Here is a 26,228-nt window from a genome sequence, read left to right as displayed (position 1 = left end):
GTTGCTGAGTGGCACCACCCTTTGCTGCATTTAACCACATAAATAATTTCTTTTAAAATATTAAGTAACATAAGTTGTCTACTTTAGACATTGTTGAATGTCTAAAGAGAAATTCCCATGAACAAGTTGCTTTACAACAACCAGTAATCAAAGAAGCTGTTTGTCTATAAACTAGCTATCTGACCAAAGGAGGTTCTCTCACATCCTCAGTAGTTTGAATATACGAGGCTTTGAAGAAAATACTGAACATAACAGCCTAACATGGGATATTTTAAAAGACAATAAAATTACATTCACTATCATAGTAAAATTCAGCAGAATTATCTAACAGGTAGGATCACGAACTAAGGCTGCCCTGGCTTTGTTCTTTCTGTGTAAAGCAATTTTCCTCTTTGTTTTTTTCTACCACCATTTCTCTCACAGGCACTCATACTTCAGGAACCTATTTAAGCAAGGATTTGCTATTTTACTAAACATTTATGCAGGAATTAACACAGTGGGAACCTAATTTGTTTCTGATTTCTAGGCTACTGGAATAGTAAAACATATGCATACAGTAATAAATGCCTTCCCTGCTTTTAAGAACGACTGAAAAAGAGAAACAAGTGTTTTTCTATATGGATTCAGATACGCTAATATAATCAAGCACTCAAACTTAAAATAATGCCATATGTGTTTTATAAATGTATTCTTAACCTAAGCATTCATACTGATATTTTAAAAAAGGAATTATAAGCACTTAGCTCCTAGAAAAATTTTTCATACAAATTGTCTTCTGTTCAGACATCTTCCATATACTAGCATTGGCTGTTTTCAAACTACATTTTTCATTTGTCAACACCCAGAAATACTTAAGATTAAGCAATGATGAAAAAATAAGAATATGTAAACATAAAGTATGTCTCAGTGGGGTATTCTTTTAATGAGCTTTAGATATTTCAAAAAGCTGGCAAAAAATCCCAAATAAGCCATCTTCTCACCTGAAAACAAAATCATGGTTAGAGAATTCAAATACTGAAATGTTATGATATAACCAGAATTATGGTATATATGCACAATTACCAAAAAACCCCTTCAACAGTAGCATTTTTGTAAAGGCAAAGAAAAATAAATGGAAACTTACTTGTGCATATTTTCCACTCCTATTATGATCATGATATAGTAGGAAATTCCACTTTGTATAACAAAATGTAAGGCATACCTAGGGGGGGAAAAAAAAAGTAAACCCTCATAGCATTTTCTTTAATGACAATCAACTGCATGCATTTATCGTGAAATTAAAGAGGTTCAAAGTTTAAAGCCATCACTGCTCCCAAAGGAAACTCCCTTTTATTCTATGTAGGTTTTCTGCTACCCTTCCCCCTGCTGAGAACTTCTCCCTTTAGCACAGCACAGAGAGCAGTAATGAACAAAAACTAGACACCTAGCTAGAGCGCTCCAGCTCAATTGAGAATATTGCAAATGCTGCTAATTCTTAAAATACAAAGAATATGTCTTATAATACTTCCATTTGGCATTATTTCCTGAGTAAATACCTGTAAACAACATGAAAGTTTTAATTTCCATATTCATCTTTCAAGTCATTTACAACAATAGATATCTCAGATAACACCAACAATATCTCAGTATCCACAATATTGTAAGATTTCCCACTCAACAGAAACAGTGACTGTGTCCAGCCAGCCTCTCTGTCCCAGGCTGTCAGTAACTTTTAAAGGGATGGTGGTGATAGTCACAAAAAACACACACACACAAAAAAAAGCCCTACACACCAACAAGCCACAGATTTATTTCACAAAGGTGCTCTAAGCTCCTCTTGTTTTCCACAGCTTACCACCAGAGCTATCCCAACACCACTGCTTTGGTGGAGTTACACTTGAGCAAGCTGTAGAGCACTGCTATCAAAGCAGTGCCAGTGAATGGGGAAAAGAGCTCATCTCCAGTAACTTGGGCTTTTTTATTCTGCTACCTTAAGTGTCTCAGTACCACAGGTACATGTACATGAGGCACATGTTCAAGTGACACAACTCATCTAATCTGGGAATTTTTTTCCCCCATGAAAAGCAGCCTAAAAAGCAGCTATTATTTTGCTACAGTGATGCTGGTTTTTTCAGCTTATCACCAACAATTTCCTGATTTCACTCCTCCTCTACTCACAAGCAAATGACTTCAAAGATTTTCAACAAGAAAACCAGTTATACCCAACTAAAATCCTTCATCCTACACATGAGGAACTGAGGCAAAGCAAGACACTTGGACATGAATTTAACTTGAAAAATCTTGACTTTTTATAGAAGAGCCAATCTGTACATGCTCCCATGCTTCACTTCTAGTTAGTCTCATTTAGGATAGGACCACCTAAAACTCAAGTGTGCATTTTAAAATAGTAACTGTCAATTTAAAAGAATTTACTTCCTTTTCTTATCTGCCAAGTATTAGCAATATTGTATAGCAAAGACAGGCATTAGTGAAATGACAAAAACTTAAGAGGTTTGTTCTTATACAGAGAAAGGATACTAAGATATCAAAGCCTAAAAGAGTGTGGATTGACATGGAGTACCATACCAGGATTACAGTCACTGAAAACATTTCTCTTTCAGAGCTGGTAACAATAGCAATATGTTCTTTGATTCAAACATTCAAAGGGATATATTGAGATACCACAGAGAACAGTGATTTTTAACTACATACAAAAGGTACATGTTCTGGGCCTTTCATGCTATTTGCTACAATGCCAAGGGAATTATTGTTTCTCTTCCTTTCCTCTACCATCATCACAAGTTTCACAAAAGTGACTGAAAACTAACACACTTGAAGATGACAACATAACTACTACTAAATGTCCTTTGAAAGGTGCAGATTACAAACTACTTCCCACACTTAAATTTGCATGACCTTATCTACAAGTTACTACATTTGCTAGTAACACTACATAACAAAACAGTAACAGTTTCCTTCTTGGTATATATGTTTATAACTCATATTACTGAAGTCGCTGAAGATATATCAGGGGCTTGTAACCTGTATGCATATTTGATTTCTTGGAAAGGGGGAACCAAAAAAACCAAAACCCTTAAAAAAACCTGCTTGTATAACATGTACTCAACCAAAAGGAAAAAGCACTGGCAGAAGTACCAATTTTTAAAGAGTGCACTTTCAACATCTCAAATTATGTTCTTTTAGTCATTTTTAAATAGTTTTTAGCTCAGTAACTGCAAAATAGAAATAAATCTCTTAAAAGGAAAACATCTTTCTTTTTTTTTTCCAGGGCATATTGCCAGTGAGAAGCTTCCACAAATTTTTATTTATGTCTGTTGGGAGTAGAGGTTGTTGCTTTCCAAAATCTCCCATACCCAAAATTCATATATGAATATATTAGTATCCCTTTCCAATTACAAGTTACAATTAATGATTTCTGCTTCTAAAGCAATGGAAACAATGTGCTTCAAAGCCTACACAGCTCTCAAAATCCTCACATAGTACCTTCTATCTCCCATATCCTCCTCTTTGTCTGTGGTGTTAAACCTGAAGTCTTTGAGTTCAGATTATTCTCTTAAAGCAGAATATCATGGCCACAAATTTAAGAAATGGATTGGAGTAGTAGAGTTTGATATGAAAGTACATCAGACATGTAAATCTAAAGAACAAAGGTTACTGATCTCCTTTCCTTAAGTTTAAAAACAAGACATACCAACTAATGTTGGGAGAGCTCTGCAACGTGCCAATGTAGAGGCCAACAGACTCTGCATGTGCAGAGACAGATGCACACACACTCTGTGTGCAGCTTCCCACCTGCACAACAGCTTGATTAATTCCCCCTAGCTCAGTAATGCTCTATAATAGTCAGCATAAATAAGTCCTTTATACACTTGAAGCTAAGTAAGCACCTTGTTTACAATGCAATAAAATTAAACTGGCACTCAAATCATCTTGGGAAGATGTGAGCCATTTAGTAAGCTATTTTTTGAAGAAAAAACAAATCACCAAACTCTATTAATACCTTTTTCTAACTTTACTAGCATTCTGTCTTGCTACACTGTGAAAAGATCAAGATATGCAAACAGCAGTCACACAAAATATGCATTTGAAAAACAATCACATCTTCCCCCCAAATCATTAAAGAAAAAAAAAGAAACCATGAAACAGTCTGAAGTCAAAGCCAGCTCTCTTCCAAGTGTTTTATACTACTAGAGTGTCATTAGACATGCTTTACAGTTGCAGAAACTCTTCCTTAAAAAAGCCACATTATATTAAATATTCAGAAAAAGACACTGAGTTATCTCATGTCATGAGTATTTATGGGGAATTATCCTAGTCACTACATCTGTGTCTCAAGAGAACACTTCTCCAGCAAGTTTATGGAAAAAAAAACAACTATAGAAGTTAAACAAACTGCACCTGCTTCATCTTCCTAAAACCACAGGCAGCCAGTATGGTAGTTACCAGTTTGCAAACAGATGATGACCTTTCCAAATTTGTGCACCTCATCAGAATATTTAAGCTGACTTCTGTACATTTGCAGCAGCTAAAAACCCCATAGAATTAGGCAATAAGATTCTTTATAACATAGAAATAAAAACTGACAAGTTCCTTAAAAATGAATTTAAGTGCAACTTACCATCCAAAACAAAAAAGTGCAAGATAAAGGCCCAAGAGTGTTGCAACAACATGTCTTATAAATGGGCTAGTTTTGCTTGAATGAAGGTATGTTCGAAACCAAATAGCCGCAAGCAAGGCAAACAGTTGGCACACTACAAAGTTGACCTGCATAAAAAAAAGAAAAGAAAGAAGAACTCACACAAGTGTGTATTAAAAATTAACAGAAATATCCACACATTTTTAGCAATTTGTAGAACCTGTAGCTTTGCCGTGGCTTTTACCACAGCATGTCTAAGATCTTCTCCCACGAGTTCCTCCCTGGCCAAAGCACAAACCAGTGCTCCCCCTCAGAGGAAAAGATGCATTGAACACATGAGGCACTATGTGCTTAAATCAAGAAAAGAAACTGATATCTTTTGCTGTAGATTTTCTGAATACCAAACCACTATCAACCATTAAATCACCTCTACTCTCCCAGTAATGTGAAGATCTGAGCGGTAGTTTTATTTGGTTTTTCAAGTGAGCAGGACTCAAAGCTACATATCAGCTCCAAAAATCACTGACAGATCACTTCAGTAGCCTGTGCAGAAGCAGGGCTCAATGAAGTGCATTTCAGTGCTATGTAATCAGATAAACAGCTTGATTGCACACTGCATTTTCTTCTTGTACATTCAAGTAGGATAGGTTCACAAATTCTTCCTCCCTTCAGGCAGTTTATTCTAGAAGATAGAAAATTTCTTGTATATTAAATATTTAAAGACATTAGGGCACTGAAAGCAAAAGCAGAATTGAATAAAACTAAATCAGTGAATAAAAAGAATTGTTCTGGTTATGGCCTGAAAAGAATGCAACAGTAAGGACACAATAAAGAAAGAAATTCCTCAAATACAGCAACCATTACCAAAAGTAGCTTAAGATACAAAAAGCTGGATAAATTACTTTATTTAGAAAGTGACATTTCTCACTTCCTAGTTTTATTTTTTACTCACACAGAAAACTGCCTAACAATTTTCCATGTCTAACAGTGGCATCCCAAGTCATCACAAGCAACAGCTTGGGAACCACTGCTTCAGGTTCTGAGCACTTCAATAAAAGAAACGTGTACATCCTGCATGCTTCACTGGTCCTCTGCACAACAGTTTTATACTCTTGGATGGCACTTAGCTGAAATACATACTTAATCTTAACACCACAGGGTACAATGACAATACTATTTTTATGTTCCTGACAGCAAGCCTAATACTGATGTTTGCAGCAACACAGTACACACTTACAGTACCATAATTCACCTTGTCCATTCCTTAATCATTTTTCAGCCAAGTTTCAGGCCATAATAGGTAAGGGTCAGAGTATGCAAACATGGTCATTTTTAAAGCAGCAATTAAAACAACAACGACAGAACTCTCATTCTTGTAACAACTGAACCGCTCCAAAACCCGTAACACCAAGTTAAAGCATTAAGTGCTAGCAGGGAAAGAGTCAAAAGGCAGGGCTGTGCTTTTTAATAGGTGCAGTTCCCTAAATTAAACTGATCTTTAAACTGTCACGCATACTTTTCCATCCGTTCTCTTACTACCACATTTCTATTATGCTTTTAACAGTGTTCGAAAAATCCTAAATAAATGAGGAGATATTCTTTCAGGGCATAACTTGACCTGTTTTCTCTCCTTTATAAGCAATGATGCAAATGAAACAGAGCGAGGTTTATTACCCAAGATGATTCTGTGGATTTGATTTAGTGAAGAAGTTTTATACAAAACAGTCACGTGAAAGGGAAACAAACTGATCATGCTTTAGAAAACAGGGCAAGAAAGAAAAACAAAAACAAAAAAATTAATTCAGGATCAACATTTGTATGAGTATTTGTTACAGAAATTATGCTGTGTAACCCACAAAGCATGTTTCTGACCCAAAGAACTCCCATCCTAGACAGACTAGAAGGGAGACAGAGAAGGTTGCACATTCACAGATATGTAGTGAAGCTGAGGTAAAGAGACAGAGGGAAGAAATGAGCCTGAATACCTGTCCTGAAATGGACACTCCTGCATTGCTGGTTTTACTGAATGCCCAGACATTAGTGCTTTGACTGCAATATAGATAATTTAGCAATTGGTATCACATGGCATCCTTCTTTTCCAGATTACCACTAAAAGCAAGCTAGCAAGACCCAAGAAAAAAGGAAAGTCATCATCTGGCTCCTACTACTACTATGAAAAGGGTAGAAGTGCTTAGCATTTCATATCACCAACTTTATAGGAGCAGACACTAACAAAACAACAACCTTGAATCTCACAATTCAGAATAAGCCTGAAGATTTAGGAATGAGTAAAATCCTCACACAAAACACAAAAATCAAACCTGGGAAAGGATTCAGCAGGTAGAGAGTGAAAAGGGGGCACCTTTCTTGGGCACTTGCTCTTTGTTTAGCTGCTTACTCTAATGATCAAATCTGTATCTGAAAAACAGTATGCCACTATTTAAAAAACAAACAAAACCCCATTAAAAAAAAAAACAAACACAACCCACCAAAACACCTTCCCCAAGAAGAATATTCTGAGAACAGCAATAAAATGCAGGCTAATATACCTTAAGATCAACACCACAAGCCAACTTCCAGGGACGTGAATTTATTATGTCAGTTTTTTGGAACACGAAACTAAATGACCCAAGCAGCACAAACCTTCTCCAAAAGCCTTCCTCACAAATGCATCCAAAACTGCCAGTGGGTATATTTTAAAGTGCTCTTCCCAAAAAGTGCACAAACATATAAAACACTTGAAAATCTAAGGCATCAACACAACAGTCACACACCACCCTGCATTTCTTCTCCACTCTTACCAATCCCATTCTTATCCTTGTCTCAGTGCACCAAAATGCAGATTACAAAGCACCAAGAGTTCTGCAGAACTTGTAAAGCTCCCAAAGTTTTAAGTACGTATCTGTAAAACCAAGCCATGCAGCAGTTAAGGTTTGAAAGCCATGCAACTTGAGTTTAGCCTTTATACACACCTACTTCTGACTATATTCTTTCTGCTGCTTTATTCTATTTTCCCCAGCAGTATTTCTGATTCATTCAGCAAATGGACAATTGCCCAGTTTTTACCCTCATCCTGTGACCCATTAAATGCTTACCATCTGCATTTTACACTGAATATAAGAACTTTACATTTTATGCAACTCTGTCCATAACATGGTAAGACTACATACAATAAATGTAAACTTTGCAATAATTTCATAAGATCAGTATTCCTATTTTAAAGATGAACCACAAAAATTATGAAAGCCCAAAGGGTAAAATAAATGCCCACTAACTTTGGTTGTTCAAGTTCAGGCACTCAGTGCCTAGTCTTTCAGTCAGTACTTTTAATAGAACTTTAACTGGAACTGTGTTTTGAAAATATAAATTCAGCTGCTATTCTGATTATCCAGCATGCCTATAAATCAGGCCCAAAGCACCTCAAAATACAAGCACAATTTAAAGTCATCACTACAATCTATTTTTTCCCCTATTTTTTCTCCAGTTCACAAAAACCCTCTGGTTTACTGATTTACCTTCCAAATAAAGGAGGTCATATGGAAGAGTTTGTGAGCACTGCTGGGCAGTGTTAGAGTCACAGGGGTAATCTTCATCTGACACTTATTCTGACTTTTGAACATCTGCTATCACAGGTTATATATTCCCTTGGTAAACATCTTGAATACTTTACTACTTACATTTTAAAAGAAAACAGAATTTCTACAACAAAAATCAAAACTTACCTGTGGCTTTCAGTCCACAGCACTCATTTCTACCACTTGTACTCATTTCCACATGGAAAGAAGTTTCATCCCTTGCCAATACTACAGGAAGCAGAATGAGAAGCAGACTCTTTGGGCTCCCAAATTCCATTGCATGCACTTCTAACCCCAGCAGCGAGATAATTTGTGCATCTCCACAGTGGTTTAGTTCAGATCAGAGGGGGCTCCTGAAGCCTCCCAGATATCTGCACTCCACATGCTTTTGCAAGTGCTGTGCAATGGTGTCTGGATACACAAACCTGATTTTTTAAAACTAAACTGAACTAGAATATCTGCTCAGAAGGTAAGTGAACATTAGCACATGGACTAACCTAGGCAAAAGCAGTATTTCCTAAAATTATTATGGCACCCATGTTGGATCCTCAATGCCAACCACTTCATCCCACAGAAACGCTTCTTTCTGTACTGCACTGCTTGGTTTAGTAAACAATGCCAAAATTCCATTTTCAGCCTTTTCCTAACTCCACCTCCCATCTGAAGCCACGCTGACCAGTGTGGAATTGACAGACAGCTTCTTTGTATCCACACACTGAGACAGATGAAGAACTTGCCTTCACATACCCAGCTTGCCTTGAAAGGGTGACAAATTATCTGGCTGTCTAGGATACAAAAGGAACAGACGGCAAATGAGCAGGAACAAGGACAGAGCTGGACATCACCACCTTGAAAGCTTCCATGAAAACCAGGCACTCAACCAAGCAGCAATTTTGTTAGCAAATGTTTTATATACAAATTTCAACAACTGGGAATGGCATAGTTGTGTACCTCTTGAAAACTTATGCAAAGCTCTTATAACACTGAGTATGGGCAAAATACAACTTTCTAAATACCACATGACTTGGTCAGATGTGAGCAGAACTCCCACAAAGAACAAAGACAACACGTTCCCTAAAGCTGCATGATGCATTCTCCAAACCTAATTGTAATGTGCCTCCATGAGGTCACAAAACCTCTTCCAATAAGCAGGTTCAATTTTATAGAAGAAATTAAAAAAAAAACCTAACCAAGATCTATTTAAAGATGAGATTTCATGGGGGAAAAAAAATCATGGTGTAGAATGGCAAGTTTCACCCTGAGCAGTTACAATTTAGCACATATATAAGAAAACAGAATTTTTTATTCCTCCTCAGATACAGGATATCAACAGCTCAGCCAAGGAGAATAACACCTCAAAATCTTACAGAGAGAGCAACATGCAAAGGAAAGTTATGTGCACATAATAAAAAACATACAACTATGATGTAAATTATCACCGCTAGTTATTCAGCAATGAATGAAGCAAGTGTGTGTTACACATACTAAGCTATTACAGAGCCTGCTGTGTGTAGGCTAGTAATTTCAAAATTAAATCCACTATTTTGGTTCAAAACTAGTCATACAAGCACTGCAGTTCATAGGCACAACTCATGCCAAACGTAATAGTAAAACATGAACACAAATTCACAGTTTCAATATTTGAAGTAGCTACACAAAATACAATTCCATTATATCATTAACTGCATTAAGCTATCTACATAAGAAACTCTCCATTTGCATGACCTCTTCAAAACTCAACAGAAAGTATATCACTTTCAAAGACATTTATTCTAGTATTTTAAAAGACTAAAATGGAATTTATGCATGCTTTTGTACAAAGTTAATGCTAAGGAAAAAGTATTTAAGGAATCAATTCTTAACATAAAGAAAAAAAGGTCACTGTCACAAGGATTTTCATCATCAAGAGGAAATTCTAGCATAACATTGGATTTGAAGACCTGGAAGTCTCCAACTTTACAACACAGACAGGATCTATAATAAATTGTTAAAGAAATTTAAGTCCACATTAAAACAAAACACAGAAGAAAAGTTTATTTCTTCTACAAAACTCATTTTAATATATGCAAATTTTATCTACTAATTCAGACATTAGGCTAAGCTTCCTCTTCATATCAGCTATATTTCAGTATCAAAAGCCAATTGCTGCAGTCAATTGCAGCAGAATCCTCTGGAATCCTGCTACTTCACAGCACAGAAGGCATTTGCCTCATTCAGAAAAGCAGCTAAAGCAGAGAGGGAATTTTATTGATACAGATCATTCCTAACTGGATGGCACAAGTTAATCATACAGGCCCACACTCTACAGCCTACTAATAATTCACTGAAAAGCAGCAACTCAGTGGCACAAAGTTTTGCTTACCAGCTACAGCAAGGTACTAAGAGACACCCAAGGAATAACATTTACACCCAAGTACCCCAAGAGAAACAGTGGTTTAGCAGGTGAAGCACCAAAGATGACCCAGGAATGTTGCATTTTACTCTTTCTACCAACAACCCACACAAACTCGTTGCAAGTTACCTTGTCTTGGTGCTTCTCTATTTTCTCATTTTTAACAAATCTTCTCCAATAAGAAGAAAAATAAGTATCCAAACCTTTAAAATGCAGTGAATGCCTGTGGCCTCAATACAACTTTGGATAAATTAAAGCTCATGTGAGGGTTCTGTTTGGGGTTTGTGTTTTTCTGTGGATTTTTGTCTGTTTTTTAGTGCATTTTTTCTACATTATTCCTGAAGAAAAAAGAGGAAGACACTTCTGTTCTTATTGCTGATGAATTAGGCTTTGAAAAAAGATTGCTCAGATAGAAGCAGAAGCACTGAAGCCTACCTGATCATGTGCAGAGCCTAAAATAACAAGTTTAAGATGCAAGATGCTTTACAGACAACAAGAACCTGTGGATACAGCAATTCTGCAGATAGAGATTTAGGAGTACCCCTCTTAGCCACACCGTGGTGCATTTTCCCCCTGGAATTCAGTTTTTCTGAGGTGCAAGAAAGCAGCATTACTTGTCTCCTCTATTGTCATTTTTGGCCCTCCATTCTACCACAGACAAAGTTATGACCTCTGCTTCCTCCTGGATCTGAGAGGGGCAAGGAGCAAGGTGCACCATGCAGCATGCCTCCTCTCCAGCCTTTAGCTCTTCTTTTCAATATCCTTGGCTATTAGAGGAAAAAAAAAAGACTTAGGAAAAGAAACAGAATATGAACTACAAAACCACTTTAAAATGAGTTCTTGCAAGAGGTAGGAGATCAAGACAGAATAATGCACATACACCTTACAAAGACCTTAAAACCGAGGCTTTGATGGTTTTTTCTAAATCTGTAGGGCCATTTTAGCAGCAACATTTTAAACACAAACCTCTTCAAGCATGATGTTTGTTGACAAATACTTGTCAAAAATTGCCAAACCTTACCACAATTAATGAAACATCGGTTCTGCCTTGTTCCTTAAACATCATTATTTTCTTGTTCCTGCTCCAAGTTAAGTCAAAACTATTTCCCTTTCCCACAAAAACAATGAGCTGAGGAATGAAAAACATCTACAAGAGTTCACAAGAAGTTGGTTATAACATACAGGGGAGTTAATGTTTTTCCACAGCAACCGGACAGCAGTACGGATGGATATTCTTCTGTCTAATTTCTAACCTTCTTCAAGTATAAAAACAACTTTTACAATTATCCAATAATTGCTTAATGCCAGACAGCTAAGAAAAGCAAGAATGACTTATTCAAAACCAATGTCAATTTTCCAGCTACTGCCTCAAAATTGCTGCACTAATATTAAAGGGGGAAAAAAAGGAAATAACATTTTCTGCACTAAAGCTGAAAAAAGTAATTCCATTACAAGGCTCTAAATCAAACCACCTGGTAATTTTTTTCAATTTATTGGGAAATGTCAGGAAGATGAGTTCAGAGATACTGGCAAGGGTATTTGATAAAGTTGACAGATACTACAGAGTAGTTCAGAGAACCTTTCTTCTCTGAATGATAGGAAGAAACAAGACTCCTCTTTCAACTGAAAGCATCATAAATCTTGCAAAAATGCTTTCAAATGTATTTTTTACTCAATTAATACCCTGCCTTACATGATGAAAATATAACTAATTAACACTCCTGCTGTGAAGTCTCAACCTTGCTTCATGGGTGAAACATGAAGAAATGGAGGATAAGCAGCAGTGATTATTTTGAAATCACACAGCATGGGAGATGTTTGTATTAAGGCACAATGTTCCTTGTTGCAAAGACTGTATTACCGAATGTTTATACAGTATCCAGTGAGAAGGGACACATTCAAATGAAAACTCCAAGCACAGCCCTCTAATACCAGCCACTTCCTTGAAGTGCATGCTCTATGTTAGTCAACATCAACATCATTGGCAAATGCTTTTTAATATTGGACACATACACTCCATTCTCCCCGTTATTTTTTGGCAGATGAAAGGACTTAATGTAAGATCCTGAACACTTTCTTTCCAAGTTGGTTTCAGTCCAAAACATCAAATCCAGTTATGACATAGGTTAGCAATAGTAGTTCTATTTCCAGTATTAACCCCCTGTTTGTAATTGTTAAGTATGCAATACAGGGAGCACAGCACATCACAAACAACATGATGGAGGCAATAGTAATCTAGTTTGTGCGATAAATGAGCATCAAATCCAATCAGCTTTTTCAAAGAAGGCTTACTTAATCATTACTCAGAATTACTCTAAAATAAACTGTATGACTAATGATGTAAAATTAAACATCAATGTACATTTTATAGTGAGAACAACCAAAACTAATTCATTAAGGATAGGAAAATATTGGCTGAAGGGTGCTCTCTCTGAAAGGCTCTTAAGAATTCACCATTATAGATCATGAGTTGTCAAAAAAAGCTATTTATTCATGGGAATATCCAAAATCTAGGATGCAAGTTTGGTTCAAAGGCGAAATCAGACTAAGAATGGTGGCTTAGGTTTTTTTGTTTGTGTGTTTTGTTTTCTTCTCTCTTCAGAAACAATAAGGACCTAAACCACTTGCTTCTGTTAAGCAAAAACTGGTTTGGCCAGTTAAGGATTGCAGATCTCAGACTACCAAGGAAAGAGTTTACAACATCAAAACACCACAGCCTGACATTATGTTGGCAAAACACAGCTCCAAACAAAGACCAACTCAGTTACTGTGCTTTTAAAACCATGGCTTTTTATCACACACTCGCAGTGCACATGCACATAATGAGATGAGCTCAAAAACTCTGTCACATGTATCAGCAGTACACTGATAACAAAATCAGCTGGAAAATAACACAGTTTGAAATATTAGAAAGCAGGCATTCTTTTTTACAGTGCTGGACACTTTCAGAGGATATCTTCTCTAATCAAATGTGTGTGGAACTTTATAACGGGGTATTTATTCCATCATGATCATACATACTCATTACAGTGTACATCCTAGCTAATACGTAAACGGAATTTTTCCCAGAATTAATTTGCATGCATCTGTCTCCTCTTGGAAGCCCTTTTATGGTCCTACAGGGTTGTCTAAAGGGGTCTCTGGTGGTCATACTCAATCAGTGCCTCAATATCACAGGTGACCTTTCCTTGAACTTTTTTTGGGAATCAGCTGTTAGCTCTTGAGATAGAACTTTGTAAAAAAAAACCCAAAACACTATATTCCTCATTATCTGTTTATGCAATAGTTCCAGCTACGTTTATCATCCTGTGTGCATACTTCTACATTCTTTTATTCTTTTGTTGCTAGTTACTCTTTAAGCTCCATCTAGCAACTCCAGGGGAACTGAAAATTTCTATTCTGAAATCTATAAATACAGGGTATTCAAATGTGTATTTGAATGACAAGTTTTTATTTGAAAGCCCAGAGAACCAGTACAGTGTCTGAAATTTTACAAAAACTTCATAAGCTACTCACTTTCCTAGGCATTTAAAAATACAGCAATATAACCAACATCTATGGAGCTATCTTTCTCAAATGCAACCAGAAACTGACATTTTGTCAATTAAGATCTTACTTCACTACAATTATATTCTCCTGGTATATGAGAAACTGAAATACATCTTAAAATAATGAACAGACATGGAAAGTAGATTCTCTTGTCCACACAGAATGCACAAATCTGGTAAGGACAACAGTGAGTTCAATTAGCAAGTAAAACAAATATTCCCCATCTTTAAAATGCCAGATTCTCAGTGCTGTCCATGGGAAGGTAAAAAAATAGGAGAGGGCTTCATTACACCCTCCCTTGAACGAGCTACTCTCCAACACAGTCTGCATTCATCCATGTTCATTATCTTCCTGCTTTTCCCAGTTCAGGAATCATTCCATGAGATCAGCCTCATCTCCAAGCACAACAGCATCCCTTTAAACATCTACAGTATGCAGCAATCCACACAACCAATGGACACTACTTTGAGATGTTACATCTTTTCAAATTAATCCAATTTTTAATAATAATTTAGCAACATTACAGTGTACAGTATAATTTGTACAGTGTACAGTATAATTTAGAATTATACTTTTATAGTATAATATTTTGTCTGACCTTTTACATTCAATTCCGTTACAGGAAATTATTTGCTGATGCATTGTACAGGTAAACCTTCTACAAATCTAAGCCATCACTGAACTTCTAAAATTCTGCAGATTTGTGATGACCTCAAATTTTTTTCTAGCTTTTCCACCATGAAGAATAAAACCCAATTCATTTTAGTGTGGGCCCTCAGTCCAATTTTTCAATGACATGCTTAGTCAATTTAATAACTGGGGTTTTATATGTGTGTGTGTGTACTTATACATATATGTAAGATTGAGAGGAAGCAGTAGAAACAAGAGCATTACTCAGCCAAAAGGCAGGTCAGAAAGGTTAAGAATGATCTGTACAGGTGGCATTACCATATCGAATATACCAATATGCTCAAAAGCCACATTTCAGAATAGGTACACCTTCTTAGCAGCTTAGGTCACTTTAACTGAAAATAGAAGAAAACACCAAAATCCCAACTACAGAAAATCACAATGCTATAGCCAAAACAACATAGCTTCTTCACCTTTGGATATATTATTCCAGAATAAAAAGCAGAGCTGGGGAAGTTTTCCTTTGCAAAAGATGGCTTAGCTATCAGAATGATCACTTAAAACAAGTAGGCATAACAAACGCTTATCTAAATTTGCAGACAAATTGAAATTCTCAAACAGATCTGTTCACTTAAGTGCTAAAAGACTAGCAATGTTGATTCAACTGATAATGAATTAAAATCCTTTCCAAAGGAAAGAAGAAAAAGAAAATATCCATACTGAAGAGCTGCATGAACTTTCTTTGTAACAAAAATACTGTGAAATGCACACATCGAGCAAACAGGTTTTCACTTGGCTATGGGTAGCTGTTCTCACTTTCCAGGGGAAAATAAAACTCCAGTCTGGACTCCCTAGTTCAAGGGGCACAAGGAAAAGAAATGGGCACATGTTACTCAGGAAAAGTGCACATTAGTCAAAATAATAAATGTGAAGCAAGTATTCTGTACCAAGTCTGCAAAGGATGTATCACAGTGCTTCATTAGGTCAACAGAGGAACAAGTAAACAAGAGTGAAAAGTCAACAAATGTCAGGACCACTGAATGATAAAGATGACTCATCTAGTTCAGTTTTATTGTTGTTTCAGAACTCTTGCTTAAAGTCAGCACAGTATACTCAAGAAAAAGCCCACAAAGAGAAAAGATCTAAGAGTGGTACAAGGGTTTTACAGTAGAAACCCTTCAGAAACAGAAAGCAACACAGTGGTAACCATGCACTCCCTAAGAAGTGACTCTTATCTTCCTTATGCCTTAATCTGTTTTCCTTTATTAGACTGCTTTTTGAGCACTCCACTATTGCTTTTCAACATCCCAGAACTGCAGTATTTTCATAGCAACTCCTGTACACCGTTTTGGATTCAGAAATGGGTTGTACTGTCATCAGCACAGATGTTCACAACCTCAAAGACTTGCATAAGGATGTGAAAAGAATGTGACAAAACAAAGCAGGTGACTACTGGCTGTTCAGGTAAAGAGTATTTAGTTTAAATGTTTACTGTAGAAACCTTAGGTGTAACTATATTTGAGTTTTTCCACTGCTTCGCAAAAAACTGAAGAAAACACACCCAATGAAAGCATGTGAGAGAGCAAAATTCACTGCTGCTTCTGTAAATATTAAAGAATTAAAGCAGCTCTGTAATTAACATCCTCACAACAACATTCATGAACCTGAATAACATGGATTTATTTTCTTCTTGCAGTAAGTCTTTCTATCACTTCATAAATGGCCTATCTTTTCTAACACTGTAACCCAGTGTTTGCTCTTTTCCAACCCTGTTCATGACAGATTTCTCCTTTTCTTTCAATTAATCTTTCCTCTTATCCCAGCCATTTCATCCTTCTCTACATGTTTTTCATTGCAGAGTTAACTCTTTACCTATTGTTTGTTGAGTAAGTCAACACCTAACCAAATAGTAAAACCTGGGAAAGGTGTCACTGAACAGGACCCTCCTGATGATACACTCCCTCCTTTCCAAGAGTTCAAAGGGAAGTTTAGAAACCATTAAAACCTGGCTAGCAAATCCAAACAATTCAAAACATCACTGAGAACAGCACATACAGAATGAAGAACAGAACTTTATTTCCAGCTTTTTTCACCCACTACCACTACAGTTTCTATCATCAAAAGATCATGTTTTGCCATCCACCCTTCATTCTCCTGACTGCTGCTAGCAGCACATAAGGAAAGTACAGGGCAAAGTAGGGGCACAATTTGCTTATCCTACCACTCCCTTGCCTCAGTGTTTGCATTTTACACACCCGTGAACGCTAATTTTACTCACATCTGTTCCTTATAAATTTCCTGAGTCATATCTGAAAAATCAGTTACAAGCTGCTCTGGGTTCCACAACCAGATCCTTAGGCAAGGGTCTCAGAATTAATGTTGAAAGAAAGAAACTTGGGACACTCTTCACTTTATTCTTTTTTCTACTTTGATAATGCTTCAGTCAAATGTTAGGCCATCTAAATTCTGGACAGTTATACAGGACAAACATTTTGATATCCATTCCATGTTTAGACAAAAAGGTTTTTATCAGACTAAAACATTTCAGCCCTCAGGAGGCTACATTATGTTGACTTGGCAGAAAACAAGGGATTATCATCATCTAAAGATAAGATAGAAGACATCACTAATGCTCAAAATTTTGAGAAATAACAGAACTAACTAGGAGACATACTCAGATGTACCCTGCAAGCAAATCAGGCACATAATGCTTCTCAGCAAAATTCCCTACCCCACCTCCAAGCCTTGCCTTTTCTCCAAACTACAGCTGTGCTCACCTCCAAGGCATCAAAATAAAGGAGAAAAAATTGCTAAATTGCTTTCTTACATCATATGCATGTAACAAATATTTCATAGATATATACGTGGGAAAAAAATTCCTGCCCACTCTCCTCAAGGGCTTAAAGGTGAAACACAGGCTCAACATAGGTCAGCGCTTTTATGTGGAAGAAAGTGTGTTAAGGGCATGATGAAAGCAACTTGGATAACTCTCTGCACAAGGAAGCATATGCAGAAAATTATGTAAAGCAATAATGATCCCAGCAAGCAGGCTTATGATCACTAAATGAAGGAAGTTTGTGTGGCTTATGCAATTCACATTTAGGAAGACTTGGATTTTTATCTCTATTCTTAATTTAAAAAGTCAGTTTAGATTCTTTGAAGATTGATGGTACCCACACAGAAAACTGTATTTGTTCTACATAAATGAGCAAAGTTAACCAAATGAAAGATAAAACTAGACTGGGGAAAAAAAAAAAAAAACCAAACAAACAAAAAAACCACACACCAAGAAAAGTGTGGAAATAGTACAGAATTTTTTTTTCTTCTGCTGAAAAAACTTGCTTATTTTTACATACTGGAGTTTAAGTCAAGTGCATAATCATAAGCATGACATTTTATTCTGTCCACATATCTTCACACATCTATACTGTTAGTAGTTGGAGCCACATTCTTCCTTTCCTTACCTAGAAGATAATCACTGAATTTCAGACTGCATTTGAGGATCTCAACATCAATCTTTTAGACAAATCATATAAAAAGTTGATGTCCACATAGTCTCCTATCTCCCCTGCTCAACTATTCCTCTACTATAAATTACCAATTCCTGCAACAAATGAAGGGCAGAAATAATCCCTACAATTTCTGTACATTTTCAGTAAAAAAAATTTTGCTCCCTCTGGTGGAGGCAGTGAAAGCAATGATTATTCCCTGAACTCCCCTAATCCCATAGCGACCAAAAAGCCAAAAAGAAAGCTTTGCTCTCCTAGAATCATTGTCAAAGCAAATTTAAATCTTTCCAATTTAATGACAAGTAAACTGACACATCAAGATAAGTCATTTGTCAATAGAAGATCAGCAAGGCAGTGATAGAATTGGAAACAGACCCACACATTATTTGTCAGGCTTCACCTCAGAGAAAGAAGAAAGAAGCAGAGGCATAAATATTACATGAGAACAAACAGAGAAAATATAAGCTAGGTGACAGATGTAACTACAATAAAATAATTCAAATTGCAACCTCAATGCTACATGTGATAGCAGCCAAGTTTTTAAGGTAAACCTTCCCATACTTGTCTTCTCTCCCAGGTTGGGAAGGACATGGCTACTTTTGTTCCTTGTCCCCTGAAAAGACACAAGGAATATGAAGTACATTAATATTTATTCACTCATTCATTAACTCTAAGGACCTAATGTGCCACAGCTGTTGACAGAATGCTTCCTTTCCTGAACAGCCAATTTACATTCTCCAAGATGTGAAAAACAGCTTTTACAAGGCTTTTCACTCCCAAGCAGTGATTTTCTTTCCTACTACAAAATGCAGAAGAAAGGTAAGTTTACTCTAGGTTCTTGCTGACACCGAGCATCTTCCCTTTCATCAAATGACTGAAAATAACAATAGAAAAAAACAGGCCCAAGAAGCCTATAAAGAACACATTAACTTTTCCTTGTTTTTCCAAGTAGTCCTTTAGGTTAACTTGGTGCAAGACAAAATGAGAGACAAAGGAAATCTTAACACAGCAACAACTTACTGCACAATACCTTGTTGGGGGATACACACAGAAGCAGAAAACAAGTTCATCTCCATTCCTTTAGCTACCTAGTACTCTAGTTCCAAGAAAAAATGTCTAGCAAATTGTTAAAGCAACAAAGCTTTTCTTTTGCTGCACAGCTGGGCACATAGACAAGACTACTGTGTGAAATGGCTCTGATGGAGCTCACCCTTCATATTTTGCACTGACTTCCAACTAACACATAACCAACACCACTCTCAAATCTCTGCCTCTAGCTCTGCCAAGCATTAAGTAAAAAAAGTAATCAATTTCTCTCACACAGAAATGTGGATCTCATTGATTAATCTTAGAGATAGCAACTTCACCTTGAACTTAAATTTCTATTTCCATGCACTGCAAAATAGGGAAGGTTCTCCATTCATTTGTTTGAGCACCAGTAAGGCAACATGGACACATGCTACCTCAATTTGTCTTCCAAGAGTTATATGCCTTAGCAGGATAATTGGATAGCAATGGCTTAAATTTAAATCACAATTTAAGCAACATTTTGGATAAAGATTAGTATCTAATTGTGGTCAAAACCGAAACTGAGTGCAGAAAAAAACCCCTACTGATCTCCAGCAGTTCTGAGTGCTGGTATTATACCAGAGTGCCTATTTCAAGCAGCTGCTATATTGGTATGACTGTAGTCATAGTACAGATTTGGAGCAAGTAGTAGAAACAATGTACTAACAAAAACCTTCATTCTTCTATTATTTTTTCAAAGCAGTGCTACATTTTCATTCTGAATATGCTTATAGTATCACCAAATGTCATGCATAATCTCTGAGCAAACACACCAAAGAGTATCAGAACTTTCTTTTTCTTCCCTGACCTCATTATCTCCTTCACTCCCTTTGATTACACTGAACACAATTCACATTCTTTCTGTATTACAAACTTACTATCAAGATAGAATCTTGAGCTGAGGTTGCAAAAAACTTTCTTTTTTTTAATCAGGGCTTTTATAGATATAGTCTCCATAATGCAGCAAAATTTTGAAGCTCTTCAATTCATACTCCAGTCACAATCAGCGCCCTTCACACACAACTGGACAGTCTGAAAACCATGTATGTCTGACTTCCAACTGCTTCTAACAAACTTTCTAAACTACACGCCTAGCCACCCTCCAGTGTGATTACTCCCAAAAGCTCCAACAGAGTTCAAAATGTACTTCATAAAAACTTCTTGGCTCTACAGGAGCATCTGTTCCAAAACATTCAATACAGGGAAGTTTTCCAGGCTTTGATAAAAAGTAACATCATTATCATCAAAATGTTGTACCCACAATATTAAAACGATTGGCAGTAGTCACACTATGTGATAAACAATTGAATTTATGACTACTGCTATGAGTATAAAATTATACACCACCACCATCATGCCATAAAAGATGGTCAATACTGACGTGTTTTACAGTATCCTGTAGAAGCTGCACATTTTATGGAAATAACCACATGGCACCTGGCAAGAGCAGCTGACCACCTGCAGGTATGAGGCACCAAGCCACGAGGTGCCATCGATCCCAGCCACAGGTATCATTGCCAGGGGTGCACAGTATCCATTCCATCCCAGCAAGCTCAATTTCAACTTGCCTGGTGCACCAGTTTTCTAGAAGGTACTTTTTCATGGATATCCTTAACCATCCTTTCATGCAAACAAGTGGCTGAGGAATGGGGGAAGTAAAATCAAGAATGTGTAACTCAGTCACTTCCAAAATACTTTCACTAGGCATGCTCCTTCCTCTCTATTTCATTTCCAGTTACTTCTCTCACTTATCAGGTGTATTTTGTAACAACAAGCCACCAAAGTCTCCCTCTACTGAAGCACAGCCTGTTTTCTTTGATGAAGTATTCCACTCATATATACATGAATGAAGCATTAAAAAAATAAAAATTCCCAACATGAAATTTCTTGGTGCTACATAATTTATACGAAGATTACTTTTCTTATGGATTCCTAAATACATAAATGTTCTGTAGATTTTGGAGGTCTAGACCACTTCCCCCACAAACAAACATTCCGGTCCAGCTTCAGTGATTAAACTCGGCAAACCTCAGTTTCCCAATCTTATTTTGTAATCTCCTGATATTTTGTGAAGATACCAGGATTAATAGCCTTCAGGAATTTTTGTATCACTTGGACAATAGATAGCACAGAAACGCTCTGCCTACAACGCACACAGGAATTCCCAGCAGCATTGTGCGCGGCGCACATTATTTAACACCGCGTGGAAACCCCCCTGGCAGCGCATCCAGGCGCGGCGCGCCGCGCAGCATTTGCGATCGTTACCCAGCCTTTGCATCCCTCCAACTGATACCGGCCCGCTCCCAGCTGCGGCTCACATCTGGCCGACCGGCGATGCCAACAAGTTGGGGCGCGGCAGGGCCGGGCGGGACGCGCCTGGCTGCGGGCGGGATGCTGGACCGGCCGCACCTGCCCGCCAACCGCGGCCGCCGCCCCGGCGCCCCCCGCCCGCGGGCGCGGAGAGGAGCCGCGGCCGCCCCCGCTGCGGGCGCTGCCCGGCCCGGCCCGGCCCCGCGGAGGGATGGAGGGGCCGCGGGGGGCCGGGGCGGCGCGGCGCGGAGCGGAGCGGGGGCGCGGTGCGGTCCCTCCCCGGCGAGCCCGCGGGAGTGGCGGCGGGGCGGGCGCCTCCCCATCCTCACCTGGTCGACGGGCAGGCGCACGGCGTTGCTGAGGGGCTGCAGCAGCGTGGAGCCCGTGGTGCTGGTGGCCATGGCGAGGCCGGGAGCCGCTCCCCGCCCGGGCTCCCGCGGCGGCGGCAACAACAGCGGCGCGAGCGGCCCCAGCCCCGCACGGCGCCGTGACAACAAGGGGCGGGCGCGGTCCCGCCGATGACTGACAGCGCCCGCGGCCAATCGCTGCGCGGAGCCGCCGCGGAGTGACGGGCGGGCTCGCCCAATCCCCGCCCCCCGGCGGGCTGGGCGGGACGAGGCGGTGCCGCGGCCGCCGCTCCGCGCTGAGGGTGGGTGGGAGCTGCGCGCACCGCGCAGGTACCGCGCAGGGCCCGGCGCTGCCTCGCCCGCTCCCGGCCCGCGCTGGGGGACGTTCTGCTGGAGGAGACATGGGAACGGGCTGCCCGGGGCCCGGTGGAGTCACATCCCTGGAGGTGTTAAAGACCACTCAGTGCCGGTCTGGTTGACGTGGGGGTGTTCGCTCGTAGATCGAACTCCCCTCGATGATCTCGGAGTCGCTTCCCGCTGGGCGCTGTGATTCTGACCCAGGTGGCGGGTGGGTGATGGATGCGGGCACCTCATGGGAAGTGGCACTTCCCTGCGCGGGGTGGGCAGGCAGGGACAGGGACAGGCACAGGCACAGCCGGGCAGGAGCGCGGTGCCGTCGGAGCCCAGTGGCCCAGGTGGCCCCTGAGGAGGTGTCTCTCGCTGAGGGTGGCCCAGACCGTGCGGGTGCAGGAACTGGAGGTAATGAAGCGCTCAGCCCACGCCCGGCTCCGGGCCATCGGCCCTTCGCCCAGACGGGCACATGGGCTCTCATTAGCTCATCACTCACATATGCAGAGCTGGGTGAGTGATGGATGCACTGGGCGTGAGGGTGGCCTGGAACCCTGAAGAAGTAGCACAAAAAATGGAGAAAGAAACCATGTTCTTAAAGCCACCCATGAACTCTGTCTATCACGCTGTAAGATACAGGTTTTACTTTATTGTTGGCCTAATTCTTAAATACAGAAACACAATAAAAGCACCAGTTCGGTGGGCTCAGTCTAGCAGTGCTGTTTCCTTAAAGAAAGCAAGAAGGGATGTGGTGGCCATAGCAGTGAATTGGTGCACAGCACAACTCTTCCACCGGTCCAGTCAACATCACCCAGTGTGAAACAGCACTTCAGTGAAGGCATCACATTAGGGAAGTGCAGAAAACTCTACCAGGTGAGCTTATGCAGTAGACTACTTATTAAGCCATTCTGGTTTAGTGCCCTGCCTGCTATTTACATTAGAGCTTTCTGTAGAATTTTTTTTTCCCTATGAGATAACTGAAATGTTAATTGCTCTAAAAGGCAATTAATATTTTTGTGATGAGGGAGGTTGCAAAGGAATAATCTGGTCTTATCTATAAAACTGCTCAAGATCCCTGTGTTTCTTGAGATCAAACAAGTTATTTCTTGCAGTTTATCAAACAGTTTTTATCATTTTTGTATGTTGCACCTCTAAACCACAATACAATCAGAAATTTGCCCTCACCACAAATAATGTCACCATTTTAAGCACGTAAAAGATTAAATGCATTATCCAATGTCCTACTAGCAGTCTGAGTGTGTCTGGATTAGTGGCCAGGTGTAGTGATTTACATAGCCATCATGGTTAATGCTAATTGGTAATAGCAGGAAAATGGAGGTAAGTGTAATTATCTGAAAACACACGTTGTTTCTCTTACTGAATTGCAGACCACACTCTGTACTTATGTTTTAGCTTGTGGTAAGGTCTTTTGTCTGAATTTAAAGAGACTGGTTAATAGGTGCAAATAAGTGGTTTTAATTAGATTGCTTCACTGCATGACAGGCAATTACAATTGGGGTAGCATCTGCAGAAGCAATAGCATAATGTTCTTGTGGTTAAAGCAAAAAAGAGCTGCTTTCAGAAAGGGGAAAAAAACCCCAAATTTTTCCCAATTAATGCTGAATCAGTCTCTTAAATCTAAACCTGCAAATTATATATATATATGTGTGAATAACATCATAGGAGTGCAGTGTCACTAGGCTCAGTACAGTCTGCAATACACTATACATATGTATATATGTATATGAAGACTCAGCTCACTTTATCTGATTTTCTTTTATTAAGATACATATCTACACACAGAAATCTTTGGAAATATTAACCTAAACATTCTCAAATGAAGCCACAAAAGAGCTGCTTTAGAAAAGGCTGATATCTACTTCTGAATCAGTCTAATCACAAGAAATTATTCTGGTGCATGTGTATAAACCTATGGAGGTGCCATTACTGACACTTTGATGAAATACTAGCAGCAGAGAACTGACCTACTGAACAAACTCCTTGTTTCCATTTAGTAAAAGAAACAAACTCACAGCGTAAATGTTGGTTGGACTTAAAACACACTGTTTAATTTTTCTGGTAAGTTCTATTCTTTTGTGAGTGTATGTATTCTTGCAATGCCCAGAAAATAGCAAAAATATTCTTTCCTGTATGACTCCTAGGAGTTCATCTGTCAAACATACATCTGTACTGTGTATCACAGTATTATCATAAATAGTTTGACCTGTGGCATTAAGTTACATGGTTACGTCTTTCAGAAGTTTTCAGTGGAGAAATGTGGTATTTTGGGAAGACGTACTTGTGCTCTTATTCAGGAAGGTGTGTGTTAGGAAACACAGCATCACAGAAATACATCTTGAAAACAGTTACAAAATAATAGTCCCTTTGTTGAAACCCTCCCTTGGTGGGGGAGATTGGTTACATGGAAGAACAAAAGGTGTCCTGCCCCACAGAGCTGAAAATCGAAGTTTGCAATTAAAAGTGAAGTGTACAAATGTTGCTCGAGAAGAAAGTAACAGGAAAACAAGGGATTTCTGACAGAGAAAATGTGGCTTGTCTTTGATGTCTGCTGTATAAATGTATGGTAAGGCTGTCACTGCAGTAAAACTAGGTCTTCTTTTTCTCTTCTCTTCTCTTTGAAAGAAGGTTTTATTACAGATGTTTTCAGAGAACTTCCTGCCTGTGTGAGGATACTGAGTGTGGGAAGGTGAAGCATTGTCTGGCGACAGGTAACGTTCTGCATCACCTCGACACAATGACAATGCAGTTGGTCCTGGAAGGTAAATGATGCTGTGAAAAAGAAGGCTGGTGAGTGATACACAGGAGCTGGTGTACTGACAGTAGTGAATCTGTAACATTTCATGTGAATTGGACAGTTTTCAATAAACATGACTTACATTCCTACTGTTTAAAATATTTTAATGTAAGAGAACAAGTGATATTTCTACAAGGAAATTCTTTCCACCAAAGGCTGTTAGACAGAATGCAGGAGGGTGTGGTGATTTAAGTAATTCCAGGAGAGTGGCTTGGCATACCATGAACAACTTCTGATTTTCTACTTCTGATTAAGTTTTTATGGTCCCATAAATGCTTATAGTTCTTGGGTTCAAAAATAATCACAAAGGCATCTCAACCCTACAGAGATTCCTCAATCTCTCAGAATGAAGTAACAAACACTAGAGGTTTCCTGTAAACTTTGTTTATTTGAATGACACTGTAAGATATTCAGGTGCTTAACAATACCAGTCCTTCCCATATGACACTCTACAATAGAATAACAAAACGAGAAGCACTGTGGCAGGGGACAGGAAGGGATAAAGTTTCTAGATGCACCATTGTGTACAGTTCTTGTTCCTCTTTGTTTTATAAGGCCATTCTAGGAACATATTCACAGTCAGAAAATAGGAACAATTACTGAAACTCCTTCTAACAAAATAATTGAAAAGGAAAATGAGTTTCAGTGCTAGAGAGTTGACCATTTTTGCACAGTAAAATCATATTTTAGACTTTCCTATCTGGCTTGCTTGGCCTGAAATATTTGAGACTTCATTATAAAAAGAAGAATGTTTCTGCAAAAGCTGATGCCAGTCAAATGGAAATACTTTTAATTAAATAATCTGCTCTAAAAATTTAGGTATTTGTATTTTTGCCTCACCCTTCCTGCAAAGCAGTCTTTTGCTATATCTTTAAATATTCTGCACAGCACAGTAAACTTCACATGCATCAGATGTTTTCTGAAATTATATAATCTTTAATTAGCCATTTCAGCTATTTTAGTAATTTAGTGCTCTGTGTGATTCTATAATATTTGTTGTAATTCTTCATGATGATACTGTTAATTGCTAGTTCAAGTAACATTTGTCT

At 38.7% G+C, this 26,228-nt stretch overlaps 1 protein-coding gene across 2 annotated transcripts in view; it reads right to left on the bottom strand.

The window, feature by feature from the left end:
• The window catches only part of MBOAT2 (membrane bound O-acyltransferase domain containing 2), a 92,446-nt gene extending 70,274 nt beyond the window's left edge, over positions 1-22,172 (bottom strand). The window contains exons 1-3 of one of the 2 annotated variants that reach the window (XM_064412002.1): positions 21,999-22,171; positions 4,619-4,764; positions 1,124-1,201 (exon numbers count right to left, since the gene is read on the bottom strand). In XM_064412002.1, coding sequence (XP_064268072.1) covers positions 1,124-1,201; positions 4,619-4,764; positions 21,999-22,070 — 296 coding nt within the window. In that variant the 5' untranslated portion in view covers positions 22,071-22,171. Of the gene's footprint in view, positions 1-1,123; positions 1,202-4,618; positions 4,765-21,998 lie in introns of both variants that reach the window. The other variant, XM_064412004.1, reaches the window with a different exon arrangement.
• Positions 22,173-26,228: the final 4,056 nt, after the last annotated feature.

This window comes from Passer domesticus, chromosome 3, assembly GCF_036417665.1.
Source record: "Passer domesticus isolate bPasDom1 chromosome 3, bPasDom1.hap1, whole genome shotgun sequence".
Classification (NCBI taxonomy): domain Eukaryota; kingdom Metazoa; phylum Chordata; class Aves; order Passeriformes; family Passeridae; genus Passer; species Passer domesticus.
Note: the sequence above shows the minus strand (reverse complement) of the source record. Positions and strands in the feature narration are given on the sequence as shown.